The sequence below is a fragment of the Thalia democratica genome, chromosome 5, assembly GCF_965202585.1.
Source record: "Thalia democratica chromosome 5, ktThaDemo2.hap1.1, whole genome shotgun sequence".
Lineage (NCBI taxonomy): Eukaryota > Metazoa > Chordata > Thaliacea > Salpida > Salpidae > Thalia > Thalia democratica.
Genome location: NC_139169.1, coordinates 73,989,933 through 74,006,343, shown reverse-complemented (window position 1 = coordinate 74,006,343; position 16,411 = coordinate 73,989,933). Strand labels below are relative to the sequence as shown.

At 27.0% G+C, this 16,411-nt stretch overlaps 1 protein-coding gene across 1 annotated transcript; it reads left to right on the top strand.

Annotated features, from left to right (window-relative positions):
* The first annotated feature begins 286 nt into the window (after positions 1 to 286).
* Positions 287 to 10,107, top strand: LOC145835374 (CCR4-NOT transcription complex subunit 7-like). The gene is made up of 8 exons (XM_082942937.1): positions 287 to 441; positions 1,805 to 1,918; positions 2,220 to 2,302; positions 3,180 to 3,270; positions 3,350 to 3,420; positions 5,651 to 5,810; positions 7,566 to 7,676; positions 9,475 to 10,107. The coding sequence occupies exons 1-8, from the start codon at positions 307 to 309 to the stop codon at positions 9,619 to 9,621; spliced, it is 912 nt and encodes a 303-aa protein (XP_082799063.1). The 5' UTR covers positions 287 to 306; the 3' UTR covers positions 9,622 to 10,107.
* The last annotated feature ends 6,304 nt before the right edge of the window (positions 10,108 to 16,411 follow it).

The window sequence follows — 16,411 nt, the reverse complement described above, 5'->3', positions numbered from 1 at the left end:
TGTATAATATTTAACACATTTTTAAACTTAAACTTGGCTTGAAACTGGAAGAAATTTCTCTCTCAAAAAAAAGACAACCCTGTGACATGATATTAGTTTTTTTAACTTTCCTTACACCATGCCCACTTCCCAGCCTTCTCTGCAGACCACATTGTCATACGTTTTATGTTGCAAATTTTTATATTCCAAAGCCTTCTGCCAACGTATGCAAACTTGCATTCATTAGCAAGGCGCATTGAAACCTATTTGTTCCAGTTTACACTTGAAACTTTGTGATTTCAGCTTTTTTACTAATTTTTTCACACGATGCCCACTTCCCAACCCTCTCAGCAGCAGCAGGCCGCCAACAAGGACCGCATTGTTGACGTTTGGGAGGACAACCTGTCGGATGAGTTTGAGAACATTCAGAACATTGTGGAGGACTACCCGTACATTGCAATGGTTTGTAATTTACGTGTTTGGACAAAAATATTTTTTTTTTAATTTTAGTTTGTTATATATTTTTTTCAACAGTTATTACTTTAGCTAACACTGTTTCTCCTAAAAGGATCTTCAGAGCTTTCAATTTACCTGAAAATTGTTACTTTAAAATCTCTAAAGATTGTTTTAGTAGAAACAGTGTTAGCTAAAGCAGCAACGGTTGAACAAAAAATGTTTTCATAATTAAGCTGTTATATATTGAGCGATCTATTTCATACAGTTTTATAACTTATGTAAGTATTACTTTTTAAAGTGTTTTAAGTTGTAAATTTGTTTAAAGTGTTCTTAAAGTTTGTTTAGGCAGTCAGTATTAAGTAGAAATAGGTTTGAATCACCCGTATATTGCAATATTTGTTATTAATTTGATTTAACTGTATACTTCTCAAACTTTAAATTTTTTACAAGTGGTTCTCCAAGTGTGCACAGTTTTCGATTTTATTGTCTATAACAATTATTGTGGGTTTTAAATGAGTTATTGTTTTTAAAATTTTCATTAAGATTTAAAAGCTCACATTTTAGTAGTTCTTTACTAGTTTCAATGTGTTTTTTGTTATTATATGTATGAGAGTTTAATTATATTGTTTTTAAGTAAATTTTTCTTAAAATTTGTATTTGCACAGAATTTTTTTTTACACTAACTTATTACAAGTAGAATTTCAGTTTTGTTTTACAATATCGTGAAGTTTTGCTTGAGAAAACTACTATTAAAGTGTAAAACATATTGTTTTAACCAATTAGATCCTAGGTCAAATTAGCTAATGATAGTTTTAAGTTTGTTATTTATCACAAAATACTGTACCACAATAAAAATACTTTTTTATATAAATATTGTACAGTGTGTTTCATTTAATAATATAAATTTAAAGTTGTTTTTTAACTTGTTAACAATTTTGAAATTATTAGGTTTACTTGAAAGAACTATGTTTAAAAAGTTTTTTTGTTTTAACAAAAATTTACAAATTGAAGCTTAATTTGACATAAAGCTTTTTAATTTTTTGTTTTTCTACCATTAAAACTAAATACATTGTCGATCATGAAGTTCAGTTATGATTTTAGTTGTTAATCAAACAATTAAGTTTCTTAAGCCAAAGGGATAGAAATTGATATATTTTTTCAATTTTTTTTTTCATAAACAGTGTTTGCTCAAAAAGCACGTCAAAAAAAATACATTAATTTTAACATAATAATATATTTAAAGTTATTTGGAAGATGTTATAAGTAAATCTCATTTGTTGGCTAACCATCTACAAAATAAATTGTAAACAAGTAAGATATTTAACCGTTAAATAAATCAGTCAATTTAATTTAAACTGAAAATTTCCAGGACACAGAGTTCCCAGGGGTGGTGTGCAAACCGCCGGGAGACTTGCGTCAACTTGAAGCCAAGGACAAGTACACGATGATCAAGTACAACGTGAACATGCTCAAGCTCATACAGGTGGGAAATTTCATAGTTTCATTCAAATAAAATTTTTTGGTAATTTTTTACTCAAGTTTCAGTGTTTGTTATTTTGGTCACATGACTTTCCTGAAACCCTGTACCAACAGATTATCCTTTTATCATCCATTGGCCGAAAGTTTTAAAGTTAAATAAACAAACTGTGGTATTTAGAAAAAATCTTGTAGCTTTTTGGCGTTTTATACTCTAACATAAATTTTAGTGTTTAATATTTTTTTTACGTGATGAAGCAAATTGTTGTACTTATTTTAAATAAAATTGTTAAATTTTTTCCATACAGGTGGGATTGACCTTCTTCAACAAGGACGGCAAAAGGCCCAAGGGAAAGTGCACCTGGCAGTTTAACTTCAAGTTCTCACTGCAGTAAGTTTTATTACTTTTCAATTATTTGTATATTTTTTCAAAAATCAAGTTTAATCAGTCTAAGTTGTTTTCAGTATCTTTTTCACTGCAGTATATTTTGATATATTTAAGTTATTTATATTGCTCAATCGAATTATTGTAGAGTTTAGTTAGAAACATTTATTTATGCTTACAAATCAGTAAGTTTTATGACCTGAAATTTTTTATCTTTAACTGTTATTTAAATTTTTTTAAGTTAAAACAACTAAAAGCAGGGTTGAGACTTGTTAATTAGTGAGACAACAAAAATTTATCTGAAGGGGTGATATCTAAACATGTGGAAAATTATTATTTTAAATTTCTGCTAAGGGCCGTTTAAAAAATTGAGTTTTGTTAAACTTTTATTTAAAATAATTTTTAGTAGAAGATTGTTTAATCAAAGTTTGTCTTGCATTTTTTATAAAACAAGTATTTTTAGTATAATTTTTCTAAACTAAAATCTACGACTTATATAAAGAAATACATTTTGAGTAACTTAATCAAACAAAAATTTGCAAAAGTCACCATAGCCAAAGCCTTGACTTTCATGCGTCTTTGGACGAGCTCAAATTAACAAAGATTTGATTTAACTTTCTAAATTTTAGTACAAGTGTAGTACACATGTGCTTAATTGATCTAATATGTGCTTTATAGCAGTTTGTATTTAGTTTTAGAATTTATTTTAAGCTTTTTTATCAACTAGAATACGAAGTAATATAAATATCACGTCTATAGAAAAAAAATTTGCGCGCAAGGGTCAATAGAGTTGCTGAACACTTATATAACAACGAGTTATTCCATTGTGAAATAATAAAGTTCAGTTTAACTAATTTTTTATACATTTTTTTACTTTCAAAAGAAACGAAATGTACGCGCAAGAATCAATAGAGCTGCTAAAAAACGCGGGAATTCAGTTTAACAGGTTGGAGCAGAACGGAATAGACCCCCAGGTGTGTAAAGTTTAATGTTTTTATATTAATTTACTTTTATATACTATAGGTAATTTGTTTATTTATTTATGATTTCCAGGAGTTTGCTTGCAGGCTGATGACCTCGGGAGCCGTTCTGTTGACCGAAGTTCATTGGCTCAGCTATCACAGGTGAGTATAATTTGATAATTTAAGTTTAATTTTTTTTTACACAAAAAATCTATTGACTTAACTGCATTGGCTCAGATATCACAAGTGTTTATAATATGTTTATGTAGATATTTTTATCAAGCTAAAAATTATCTATTTCTTCCACTTCTGTTTCAACATCTGTGTAAATTTTTGTTGATTTTTTCATATAAATTTAATTTGCCCTCTTAACTGAAGTGAATATAATCAGCTATAATAGGTTTGTAGTATTTAATTGTTTTTTTAACTTATGTAAATAACTGTTGACCGAAGTTCATTGGCTCAGCTATCACAGGTAAAAGTTTGGCTACTAATTAGACATTAATTCATTAAGTTGATGTGATTTTTATTTCCATTCAGTTGGTTCATCAGAGAGTCTAATCTAATTTTTTTAATATTTTTTACCTGTGATGTAATAACTACTTATCGAAATGCTCGTTTATCACAGTAATATAGCTATTAAACTTTATTTAATTTAATATCGTTTTAACAAAGTTTTATTTCATATTTTTATGAGTATTTTTGCTCATTTAAGTAAGTGTTAGTATTAGTAAGTGAGTAAGCTCAGCTACCACAGACAAATATTTATGTGTATCTGCAATTAAATAGTTTTATTTAAAAAATCATATGCAATGTTTGTACTTAAAAAAAATAGAGCAAAGTATGTATGGAACAAGACAGACACTGCTTTACAATTGTTTAGGGGGCCATGACAGATACTCAGCGGGCCATGAGGTCAAATTTGAAACTTACACCAGATATACTGGAGTTATTAATAAAAAGCAAAAAAAAGGTCTAAGGTGTTGGTTTTGAAACTTATACTAAATATTCTGGAGTTGTTGATGAAAAGAAAAAAAAAGGTCGTAACTACTTTAAATGGTAATTTTTTGGATAATCTTGTTGAAGAGGGCCATAGCTTTTTTAATTTTTGTAGAGGGGGCCATTTGAAAAAAGGTTAAGAATAGCTGATCTAAGATTTTAGGCATAAAGCAAAGGTAGAAACAATTATATCATATGTTTAGTATATAAATTTTATCTATTAAAAGTTAAGTTAATTTAAATTTTAGTTGGAAAGTTTTTTGCAAATTTGTGTGAGGTTCTATTGATACTATTGTGTAATTTTTATATATAGCTGAACTAAAATAAGTTGCTATTTGAAGTAAACAACTTTCTACAAATAAAAAAAACTAGGTGACATTAAATTACAATGATAAAAAATAAATTTAGTGACAATAAATTTATTTAAATTAGAAAAAAAAACTCTAGTTAAAAAATATTCATCAGCAACTTTGAAAGTAAAGATTTATATCAGTCACATGACAAAGTAAAAATAAAATTATGTAACATTTTATCATTACTTTTCATGTGACTGATATAAATCTATACTTTCAAAGTTCCTGATGATTATTTATAAGCTAAAGGATGCATATTCATTGCATTACAAAAGTAAAATACTTTTTTTTCTAAATGTTAAAAAAATTATTAGTTTTTCTGTTTGCCATATTTTTTTATCAATTTGTTCTGACTTTATTTGATTCAAACACAAACACTTATTATTTTCACGAAGTAATTTACTAAACTAAAGTAATCTGTTAATCATAAGACTCCAGACTCTTATAATTTTTAATAAATTTGCATAGCTATAAAAAAACAAACCATCGTAAGTTTGAAATTCTCATAAGTTTGGAATACTACATTTTGTTAAACTTCTATACTGCAAGTAAAAAAATGATAAATTTTTTTTGTAATTTTTAGTAACACATCAATTTCAGTGTTTATGATTACACAGCCCTCTTGAAACCCTGTGCTAATGGATGAAAATATCTTGCTAGACTTTGAGTCAAATATTCTTCAAGTAGTTTATTTATTTAAATTATTTTAAGAACCCGACAAGATGTTCAATCCATTGGTATAAGGCTTTATAGTCCTCTCTGAAACTAAAACTGGCATAAAAGCAAGTTGTTGTAACTCTCACATAAGTTTGTCAACTTCAGCGTGTATGATTTCGGGTACATGGTGAAGCTGATGATAGGGCAGGATCTAAAACTACTATAAGCTATTAAAACTCACTCTACATTAAATTTGTTACAATTTTACACTTAATTTGTTAGAAAAATATTTGACAGTTGCACCCAAATTTCCACCTCTTTTAAGACACAAGCATTTACAAGTAAAATAATCATTTTTTTTCACTTAAACTTGTCAATTTCAGCGTGTATGATTTCGGGTACATGATGAAGCTGATGATAGGGCAGGACCTCCCCGAGGACCTGGAGACTTTCTACAAAAATTTGAAGACCTACTTCTGTAACGTGTACGACCTGAAGAACATGGCGCTGCAGCACGAAGCAACCATTCAGTTCGGACAAAAGGTTTTTAATTAAATTTTATGCAAATATTATCTTACTTATGTCTATCTTTATTTACTTACCATTCAGTTCGGTCAAAAGGTTTTAATTAAACTTTAACATATACTATCTAATTTATCTCTACTTTTATTTATTCACCACACAGTTCGGACAGAAGGTTTTATTTTAATTAAATTTTACACAAATTATATGTTTATGTCTGTTTTTTTTATTTACCATTCAGTCCGGACAAAAGGTTATTGGTTTGTAGTTTTTTTGTACCATTACTATTTATTTATTCATACTATGTAGCTATATTTAAAACTTATTTGTTTGGTAAAAAGGCTATTGGTTTAAAATAACATTAAAGCTGACATTTATATTTTAAATTAGTTATGTATATTTCTTATCACTATGTATATATATATTTTAATTGTGTTTATTTTAATACATACTTATTAATTTCACATAACGCTTTTTTTTTGTCTGGTTAAATATGTTTTGTCTAAATAAATTAAGAAAATAAATATCAACTACAACTATTTAAGTACTTAAATAATTTTTTAAGAAAACAAAACTATCTTAATAATGTAATTTCTAGTAAGTATATAATTATTTTCGATTATATTAAATTATTGTTTGCATTTACAAATGATAACACAACTTCTTGTAAAACAGTCTTCTTATACAGAGATCTATTGTTGCGAGCTAGATGATAAATATAAATACGTCTTTAATAAGGTTTGAAAAGTTTGATTGGATTTCATAAGGTTAATTAAAAAATACACAGATTTTTTTATTTAACTTAATTTATATGTATTTTAGTCTTTTTTTTTTGAAACTGAATTAATAAGCTCCCCATGGCACATAAAAGGCCGAATTATTTTACCATATTCTGAATTAAGGCTGAATAGATTTTTTATGTTCAATATTTAAGCACAAGTATCCTAACATCTAGTATTGTGTTCAAAAGTATTTAATCTCGATGAATTTCATTTTATTTTTTATATAGCTTTAAAAAATGGTTGGAATCTTGGAAAGACGTGGTATTTGACAATTTAGACAAAATAAACTGGGAAAACCTCGATTTTAAAACAGTTTATACATGCTAAAATTTTATTTAGGTATGAGATACCTATCATAAACAACATTTTTTTGTTTCATTTAGAATTTTATTTATTCTAAAACATAAATAAAGTATCCTTACATTATCTTTTCAATATTTGTATCTAAGAAAGTTTTTTACATACGACTTAATTTCATACTAAAAATGGACAGAAAAACTTGTACTTTCAAAAACCCGAAACATTTTTCAAAAAACTTTTACAATCCCTGCCAAAGCAATTTCAGGTAGTTTTAATAAATGCACAAATTTTAGTCTTGACATACACAATAAAGTTTAAGAAAGCAGTTCTGGGTATACTCATTCATTTGTAAACAGTTGTTTTATTACCATTTTATGCATACACACTTGTTATATTTTGGTGCGGTTTGTAAGGCATATATGTTTTTTGTTATTTTAGGGTTGTTTAAAAGGTATATATGTGTATGTATAATACCTTCAAAAATGATATTATATATATACATAACTAGATATATACCTGTACATGTTTTGTATTTTTATAACGGTTTGAAGTATGCATGTTTTTAAAGGCAGTCTGGAAAATATGTTTAAAAACATTTATTTATTTTTATGATCAGGGTGGTCTGGAGGAAATATATGTTTATCTTAATATAGGGTGGTTTAAAATATAAATAAATATTTATCTGTATTATCAGGGTGGTCTGGAGGACCTGGCCACATTTTTGGACGTGGAACGGGTCGGATCGGCCCACCAGGCCGGAAGCGATTCTCTGCTGACCGGGGACACTTTCTTCGCCATGACCAAGGTTCGAATAAATATTAATTATTTGTATGTAAGAATGTTTGTTATTTTTAAACAGCTTACTTTCTTCGCCATGACCAAGGTTCGAATAAATATTAATTATTTGCATGTAACAATGTTTGTTATTTTTTTAATAGCTCACTTTAACTTTCTCTGCTATGGCCAAGGTCTGCATTACCTATTTGTTGTTTATATATTAGTTAGTTTGAAAGTTTTGCTTAGTTTGGTTTCTTTCCACTTTTTTTGCCATGACCATGGTTTGCATAAGTTGAATGTTATTTTTTCACTATAAGGAAGTACTTTTATCCAGGCCAGGAAGATGGTTTGTTGAACATCATCTGCAGGCTGCACAGCTTTGAATTATTTCAAATTATATAAATTTTAAACTTTTAATCTGTAAGTAAACGGGTCAAGTTTGTTTTAACTGTATCACATGGAACTGTTTTTATTAAGGCTTAATTTTAGAAGTTGCTTTGAATCAATCTTTAAATCTTTTAGAATTTTGTTAACGAAAAAAAAACAAGTTTTACATAAGGTACTTTATTTACAGTACTGAAGGGGTTTCAAAATATAGTTGTTAAGTGTTACAGTTTACAATATTGAAACAAGCTTTTAAATTGATATAGTTTTAGTTGATGGCTTGGTAGGACTAAAGTAGCTCTCTTTCATAAAATATACTACTAAAATAAATTTTAAACTTTAAGACTTCCTTAAAACTGAAAATAAATTTGTAAAAGCGGTCAGCTTAATGCTCAAGTTTAATTATCTGCACAAATAAAGCTCTTGAAAGAACTTTGGCTATGTTGTTACAACTATACTTTTTTAGGCTCGACAAAGTTTTGTTGTAAGGTTACTTTTTGCTTATAGACTTAACCATAAATTTAGTTATTGAATAATTTTTTTTTTAGAAATATTTTACTTCAAAGACTTTGGTTTTTCTACAAGTTGTTTCCATCAGTTTTACCCTTAAATTTCTATGCCTTTTTTGCATTACTTGTATTTTTGAACTAGGTCTTTAGTATGGTTTGTGAGTTTAAGTTTATAGTTTGTTGTTGTAGATACTGGGATAGGGATAAAGATTAGAAGCAAGGTGAAAGAGAGTTAAATATTTTGTGTAAGGCCTATAAAGATATTCATGTAAGATATATATTATGGTGTTTAATATTTAAGACTAAATATTATAATACGGAGGTAAGATGAAAACTGGTACTCCTGTGTTAAAAATGTACAGTAAAAATTAAATAGAAAAATGTTTAAGTATATTCTAAGATTTCGGTACTCTATAACAATAGACAAATACCGTCCAAAAAATTTATTAAAAGTGTGTAGAATACTTTTTTAGTTTTAAATCTCTTTAAAAACAAGAAATTATAAAAATTTCAAAACAACTTCACAAAGAAATACTTCGACAGAGACTAGTTCACCAGTTATCAAGATCTTAAAATAGTAAAAAAAAATTGTGAAATAGTCAAGCATTATTCTCAAGCAGAAATAGGTTGACAATATTTAGCCTAGTAGTTTCTCTGCTAATTTTACGCTAAAAATATCAGGTAAACACCTACATGAAAAATCATTACAAACAAGCAGACTCAAATATTAATTTCTAAATATCAATTTCAAAAGAAAACTTGTGAACTATATGGTTTATGATTGTTTTTAACAGGCATATTTCGGCAATGAAGAAAACAAATATGATACCTAACCTTCAATTAGTACTAGTTATAAACTAACACATGAAAAATTATCTGTTCGACTTGTTAAATACTACAGTTCTCTTTTAATTCTATAAAATTTTCCGACAGAAATACTTCGACAACGATGAGAACGGGAACCTGGAAAACTCGAGGAACGATCTGTACGGCATCGGCGATCCGATGAAGAACAATTGCGGGGAAGTCCCCCAAACCGAAGACAACAGGCAGCGGTTGAAGAGCATCAGCACCAATTAGAAGATTGAAAAAAGTTTCTCATTCTAATTTGTTTATTTTTAAGAAGAGTTGGTTAAAAAATATTAAGTTTTTAAATATTCCATTTTGTTGATTTGAAATGTATTATTATTTTTACAAATAATGGTTGTTATTATTTTTGTTTTTATCTTTCAACTCATAGTGCAGGTTGAAATTAAGATTTTTTTTTTTAATTAAAACTTTTTATGCAGGATTCAAGGTAAATTTCAATAAGTTTAGTGTTTGTGTGTTTTTAATATTTTTTTGAATATAATTAAATTTTAATATCTTTTTTCAAGTTAGTTTGAGTCGGTATTGGTTATGACCACTGACTTTAAATTAACGTGGAAGCATAAAAACACAAGAATTTTAAATTAAAAAAATCAGACTAAATGTTCCATATTAAAAAATGGATCTAAATTCAAATAAGGATCAAATATTACAATCTTCACATTCAAATTTAAAATGGCAAAATTAAAGTAAAAATATATAAACTGAAGTTCAATTTTTGTATTCGTAAATAAAGTAAGTATGATAAAAAGTTGTACAACTATTCAAAACGTTATTTTAAATTTAAAACACCCTTTTAAAATACAATTTTAATCACCTAATTACGTGTTTAATAGTTTACACTTCAAGCAAAAATTTTAATTTAGTTTTAGATTAACTTTTACTTGGGTTGATCAAATTGAATTTCTGATTTTAAAATTTCTTATTTAAGTTTCACAAAATTCAAAATAGCAAAATTCATGCCGTGCAAAAGCGACCACTCGTGTATTTTTGACATCTACCCGTGTGTGAAAATGCATTGATCTGCTGCTCTTGAGTATGTTGTCAGTGATTTGCCTTTTGTAGAAAAATGCACACAAGTCAAAGTGATTTAGACTCTGTTTTGATAAAGGTTAAATTTTAGCAGATATAGTAATTTTCTAACCCATGTGTTCCGAAGCGAAGAAGATTTCGCTATAGGCATTGTTATTATTATATTTCGTATTAGTAGCTGATCAATGTGAAATAAGGTGGAGATATGGTTTTATGCTTTTTAAAGAACTGATTGTAAGTTTATAAAACCGTCTATTGAAAGTTTTTAAAATGTTAAAATATTGCTAATACTGAAGCAATCTTCTTTTAAATATCTTGAAATGTATTTATTTAAGTATGTTTCTAAGATATATTATAAGTACATTACATACAGAGTCTAGAACGTATTTAATTTAACAAAGAATAAATTAAATGTAAATTTCATTGTTTTAGCTCCTATTCATAGTGTTGCTCTCTAAAATAAAACAGGTTGTACCCAATTGTTTTTAAATGAACAGTTTATAACGAAATATTTTTTAAAAGTTGACTTAGTAAGTTTAGAAAATCAAGTAAAAATATTGACCCCAGATATGTTTTAGCAAAAAAAATCAGCTATTTTCAAATAAAGTTTTAATTAAAACAAGGTAATAAAAATAATAAAATGGAAAAAATACGAACGTTAACTTAGCTCAATTAGTATTTTCTTCCAATTAAAAAAAATGTCCAAACTTTAGATCAAATTATTTTTTTTATCTTAAAAAGTATTTATATTCTAGAGAACGCTGCTTAGCTTTTAATTAATAAAAAATCCATTGGATAGGGTTTGAATTTTTGAGTGGGTCCTTTAAAATTTTTTTTTGGATATTTTTACACCAACCAATGTTTTAGCCAAAAAATATTATTATTATTTTTTTAAATATTCTTACTTTTCTGTGTTTTTAAGGGTGTAATTTTTTCAAAATTTTCCAATATTTTGATTATATGTACAATTATGCCCAAATGTAAATTTAAAAGATCATCAATTTTCTAATGGTCACTGTACCAAAAAAACTGTTTTAATGCACTTAATTATGAGTTGTAAATGGTCCACGCTTTTTTTTTAATCTAAATTATTTTTATGTAAGACATGACCCATGCACATTTACTAAAATAATCATTATTTGAACATAAAATCTCTCATGTTTCTTTTATAAATCAATAAAATACTAAAGTTGCCAAGGTTTAAAATTATTCAAACAATTATTTACTTTGTCTCGTTACAGATATGTTAAGGGGTAATAGGGATTATTAAAGTAGATTAGTACAACAATCAAAACAACACTTATATTTTATTTACATAAACTAAACAACACAAAGATACAATTACATCATTCTATACGAGAACCAAAGTTAAACACACAAGAAAACATTAGCTCTTAAATCTAACGTGCTTAAAATGCATCTTAACTAAAAGCACACTTGCCGAATGCTCTGCCGAAACTGCTATAGCTACTGCAAGTAAAATTCCGTTTTATAAGCACTGAAACAAATGTAACTCCTAACAATAAAAAATGTTTTTGTTTTCAATACTGGAAGTACGTCACGAAGTCTGCGTAAAACAGTTTACAACATCCGCTTTTGAATAAATTTGGAAAAGCTTGTTTTGAGAATAATAAAAAATATTTTTATTATTACAAAAAATTACATATTTATTCACGAGCTTTAAAATATTAAAATGAAATGTTAGTTTCATTACATTGTTTCTTTTTTAATTTTCAATTTTAACGTTTAAAGCCTGGTTTTAAATAATTTAAATCCTTAAGATCCTACTTAACTTTAAACTTTTTAGACATTATCAAAAGTCCGGTTTAAAAAAAGTAAGAAAAAGAAATTGTATTTCTTATTATCTTAAAAATTACATAATTTACAAAAACTTAGATAAAACGCAACAAGGTAACAATGATTTCTTTCATTTAGTTGGCTTCTGGCTTGTTGTCCTCGAAGTTCTTGTCCTTGGACTTGTTGTCCTCGGGCTTGTCGTCGGGCTGTTATCCTCAGGTTGTTATCCTCAGAATGTTAATAGAGGCTTCTGAACCATCAATTGGATCATTGACAACGTCTTGTTTCTTTTAGGAAACATTTGACTTTCTGTCTTCTAGCTGGTTTGTTGAATCAGCAAAACACCACATCGATTGGCTTCGGAAACAATGACAGCAGGAACTTGATTGTGACGTAATAGAACAAACACAAAATCTTCATTCAATCTTTTGTTTATTGTCGTACTTATAAACAAAAAGACTTTTAAAGTTTCATGCAGTAGCAAGGTGTTAGGTGTGCTTAAAAGTTGTGGTTATCAAACAACAATTTGCTTCAAACAACGTTAAAAAGATATAAACGCAACAATTTATTTACAAGCGACGACTGCTAAATTTAAGGGGAGTTTATTTTTGATTTCTTTCAAAAGGAAAATTTTAACACAACTTTATACTTGAACTTGAAACGAGTAATAAAATAAGGCAAGAAAATTATCTTTTTACGACTAAGAAAGATGGAAACTCATTCAAATATATTTTTAAACTTCAGCAACATTCTGGTTTAAAACAAATACAATTTATACTTTAGAACAATCAATCAGCAGATCAAAACAATAAAGTAGTAGTAGTAAACAAATAGACAAATTTGTTTTATCAGCTAAAACTCAGACGTTATTAAGAACAACTATTCTGCTGTTGTAATTCTAAATTTTAATGCGGTTCTTACTTCGTTTTTATGCTTAGAAAAGTATAATAACTGCGTTCTCTTGGCAACTTATAAAATGCAATTTTGCACTAAAATACTGCGTCCCCTGACGACTTATGTAAATTGTAACATCTTCAAAAGAACATTGTGCACTAGAGTAAAAAGACTGTGCTTTTTATAATCGAAATACTGCGCCCCCATGCGACTTATGTTAGTTGAAACTTATATTGTGCCCTTAGTTAAAAAGATTAAGCTTTTTAGGATCGAAATACTGCGCCCCCATGCGACTTATGTTAGTTGCAACATATATTGTGCACTAAGAAGAAGAAATATTATGCTCATTAGCAAATAAAATAAGCACCTAAGCACTAAAAAAGCATATATAAAACTATACATAGAAATAACCGCAAAAATTATATAGTACTTCCAGCAAAAAATCCTTGACATCAAGCTTTACTTTTAACAAAACTAAATAAACCACTACCACACACTTGTATTATAATTGTAGACTTGCTGTTTCAAAGTAAAAAGTTATTCACACAATTTTTCTTACTATTATCATAGTGAAATGTCGCAAAGTAAAGTATCATCGCAAATTATGCTGTCAAAATTTGAAACTCGTTAAAAAGTTGTTTAGTAATAAACTAAAGTTTTTTTTTTCGCTGCGTTTTTTAATTGATAAGGCACCTAATTCCTAAATATCAGAAGATTCCTAAAATACAGGCCACACATGGTTTCCAATGTCTCGTTACAGATATGTTATTAAGGGGGGTTATAGGATTATTAAAGTAGGTTAGTACAACAATCAAAACAACACTTATATTTTATTTACATAAACTAAACAACACAAAGATACAATTACATCATTCTATACGAGAACCAAAGTTAAACACACAAGAAAACATTAGCTCTTAAATCTAATGTGCTTAAAATGCATCTTAACTAAAAGCACACTTGCCGAATGCTCTGCCGAAACTGCTATAGCTACTGCAAGTAAAATTCCGTTTTATAAGCACTGAAACAAATGTAACTCCTAACAATAAAAAATGTTTTTGTTTTCAATACTGGAAGTACGTCACGAAGTCTGCGTAAAACAGTTTACAACATCCGCTTTTGAATAAATTTGGAAAAGCTTGTTTTGAGAATAATAAAAAATATTTTTATTATTACAAAAAATTACATATTTATTCACGAGCTTTAAAATATTAAAATGAAATGTTAGTTTCATTACAACTTTTAATTTAAGCACTCATCCCAGTTTAAGTATAGTTTTGGAGAAGTAAAAATTTGTCTTAAATGAACTGAAAATATTTTTCATCATTTAGTGGCTGCCCTGATGCTTATAAAGTAGCCTTTACACTTGATTACTCAATACTAAATAAAATTCTAAAATAGTTTTGTCATAAATTGTGATCATAGTGTGTTTAAAATGTTTTAGATAGAGAAATCATATTTAATTTTATAATTTGTTTCAAATAAACTTTACAGTGTAATACAAGAGAAAATAAATACTAATGAATCCCATTGCAATGTTTGAAAACTGACTGTAACATTATCCATAGGTTAATATAAGCTAGTTAATAAAATAATTGCATTGAATGTATATTTTGATAAAATCAAATCATAAAATGTTAAAAAATACTACTTATAAATAACTAAAAAACTATCTTAAACATGTTTTGATCATTGTTGGTGTTTTACTATTTCTAAGCTCTCTAAATAACTTTTAAACTTACAAAAATTATAAATCTTAAGTTGTATGTAAATCGCTTAATCTTGTTTGCTAGAAAACATAAATGCTCTTATAAACAATTTAATTTTAACTACAGTTTAATATTGATTTGTTTCATACATTTCTTAAACTACAGCTGCCTGCAAAGAATTTCTCCTAAATATCCGGCCAGTAAAATAAATTTATATCAAACTTGGCCACAACTTAAAATAACCTATCGATCCCTGGTATTAAAAAACTATAAAATTATATAAAACATTTGAACTGACTTTTTTTAAGTAAAATAAGGTTACATAAGTTTTAGCTGTTTTCTGATTTTACTTGAAGGAAAGTTCTAAAAAATCCTATCTATTTGAAAAATTGCTAAAAAAATTTGATACTATTTACACACAATTTTTTTAGTTCTATGTCTATGTTTAAATTTATAGTACCTATGTATTGTTTGTTGAACGACAAAAATAAAAGCGCTTAGAATGTTTGTTCACAGGACCTGGTGCACGATAAAATTATACGAGTTTTTCCTATCATTAAGGTATATTTGCAGTAAGTTTTAGAAGGTGCTTAATATCATTGTAAGTATTGCCATTACTTAAGATAAGAATTTTAGTACAAATTAGTGAGTTAATTGATTAAATTAACTTGGATCTTTAATTAAAAAATTTTTTTTATGTTATATGCGTTTAATTTAAACTTATTGTTTATTAGCTAAAACTTCAAATTGAGTCGGGCTAATCAGAGCTAGCACTGTAAGTAATTTTTGGTATCAACAAGTATAACAAATTTCTCTATAAAACTGACCTTATTTTTTTAAAGCAGCAACATCATTTGAAGATTCAATCTGATTTGTTAGACTCATTTTGTATAATTAAATTACAAAAACTGAGTTGAATAAACAGTTTTAACTAGCAAAACATTCTCCTCTAAAAACAAACTGCTTTACAGCAAAAGACGTTTTCAAGATTGCAACTTTTTCTTACTATATGTTTGTGTTTAATTATATGTTTAAAAAAATAAAAACTCTACGGAAAAAATAAACATACGAGTGAAAAACTAGCTGTATAGTTTTTTATTGGCTGAAATTAAAATTATTATTAATACTAAACCGTATTTTAGTCCTTTTTAATTGTGAAAAATGTTTAAAAAAAAACGTAATATATGAAAATATTAAGTATACACAATTTATTTGAATTAAAGTTTTAAATTATAATTATTAATTAAATAAAAATATTTTGTTTGTATTCCAACTGTGTGTAGTTTATTGATCAACAACTACAATCTGGTATATAAAACGTATTTTAATAATTAATATGTTGTTAACTGTAGACTATGAAACAAAAAGTTTATTTATTTTTTAATACAAAAAAGTAGTAATTTTTTAAAATTTTATTTAAAATATTTAGTTGTTGGAAACAACTAAGAACAAAAAATTTTATAGTTAATTTATATAAATGATAATGACTAAGACTTCATGAAAACGTAAATAATGAGGTTTTAAAACTGTGGAGAAAAATAGGTTTACATATTTCAAACATTTAAGTAAAG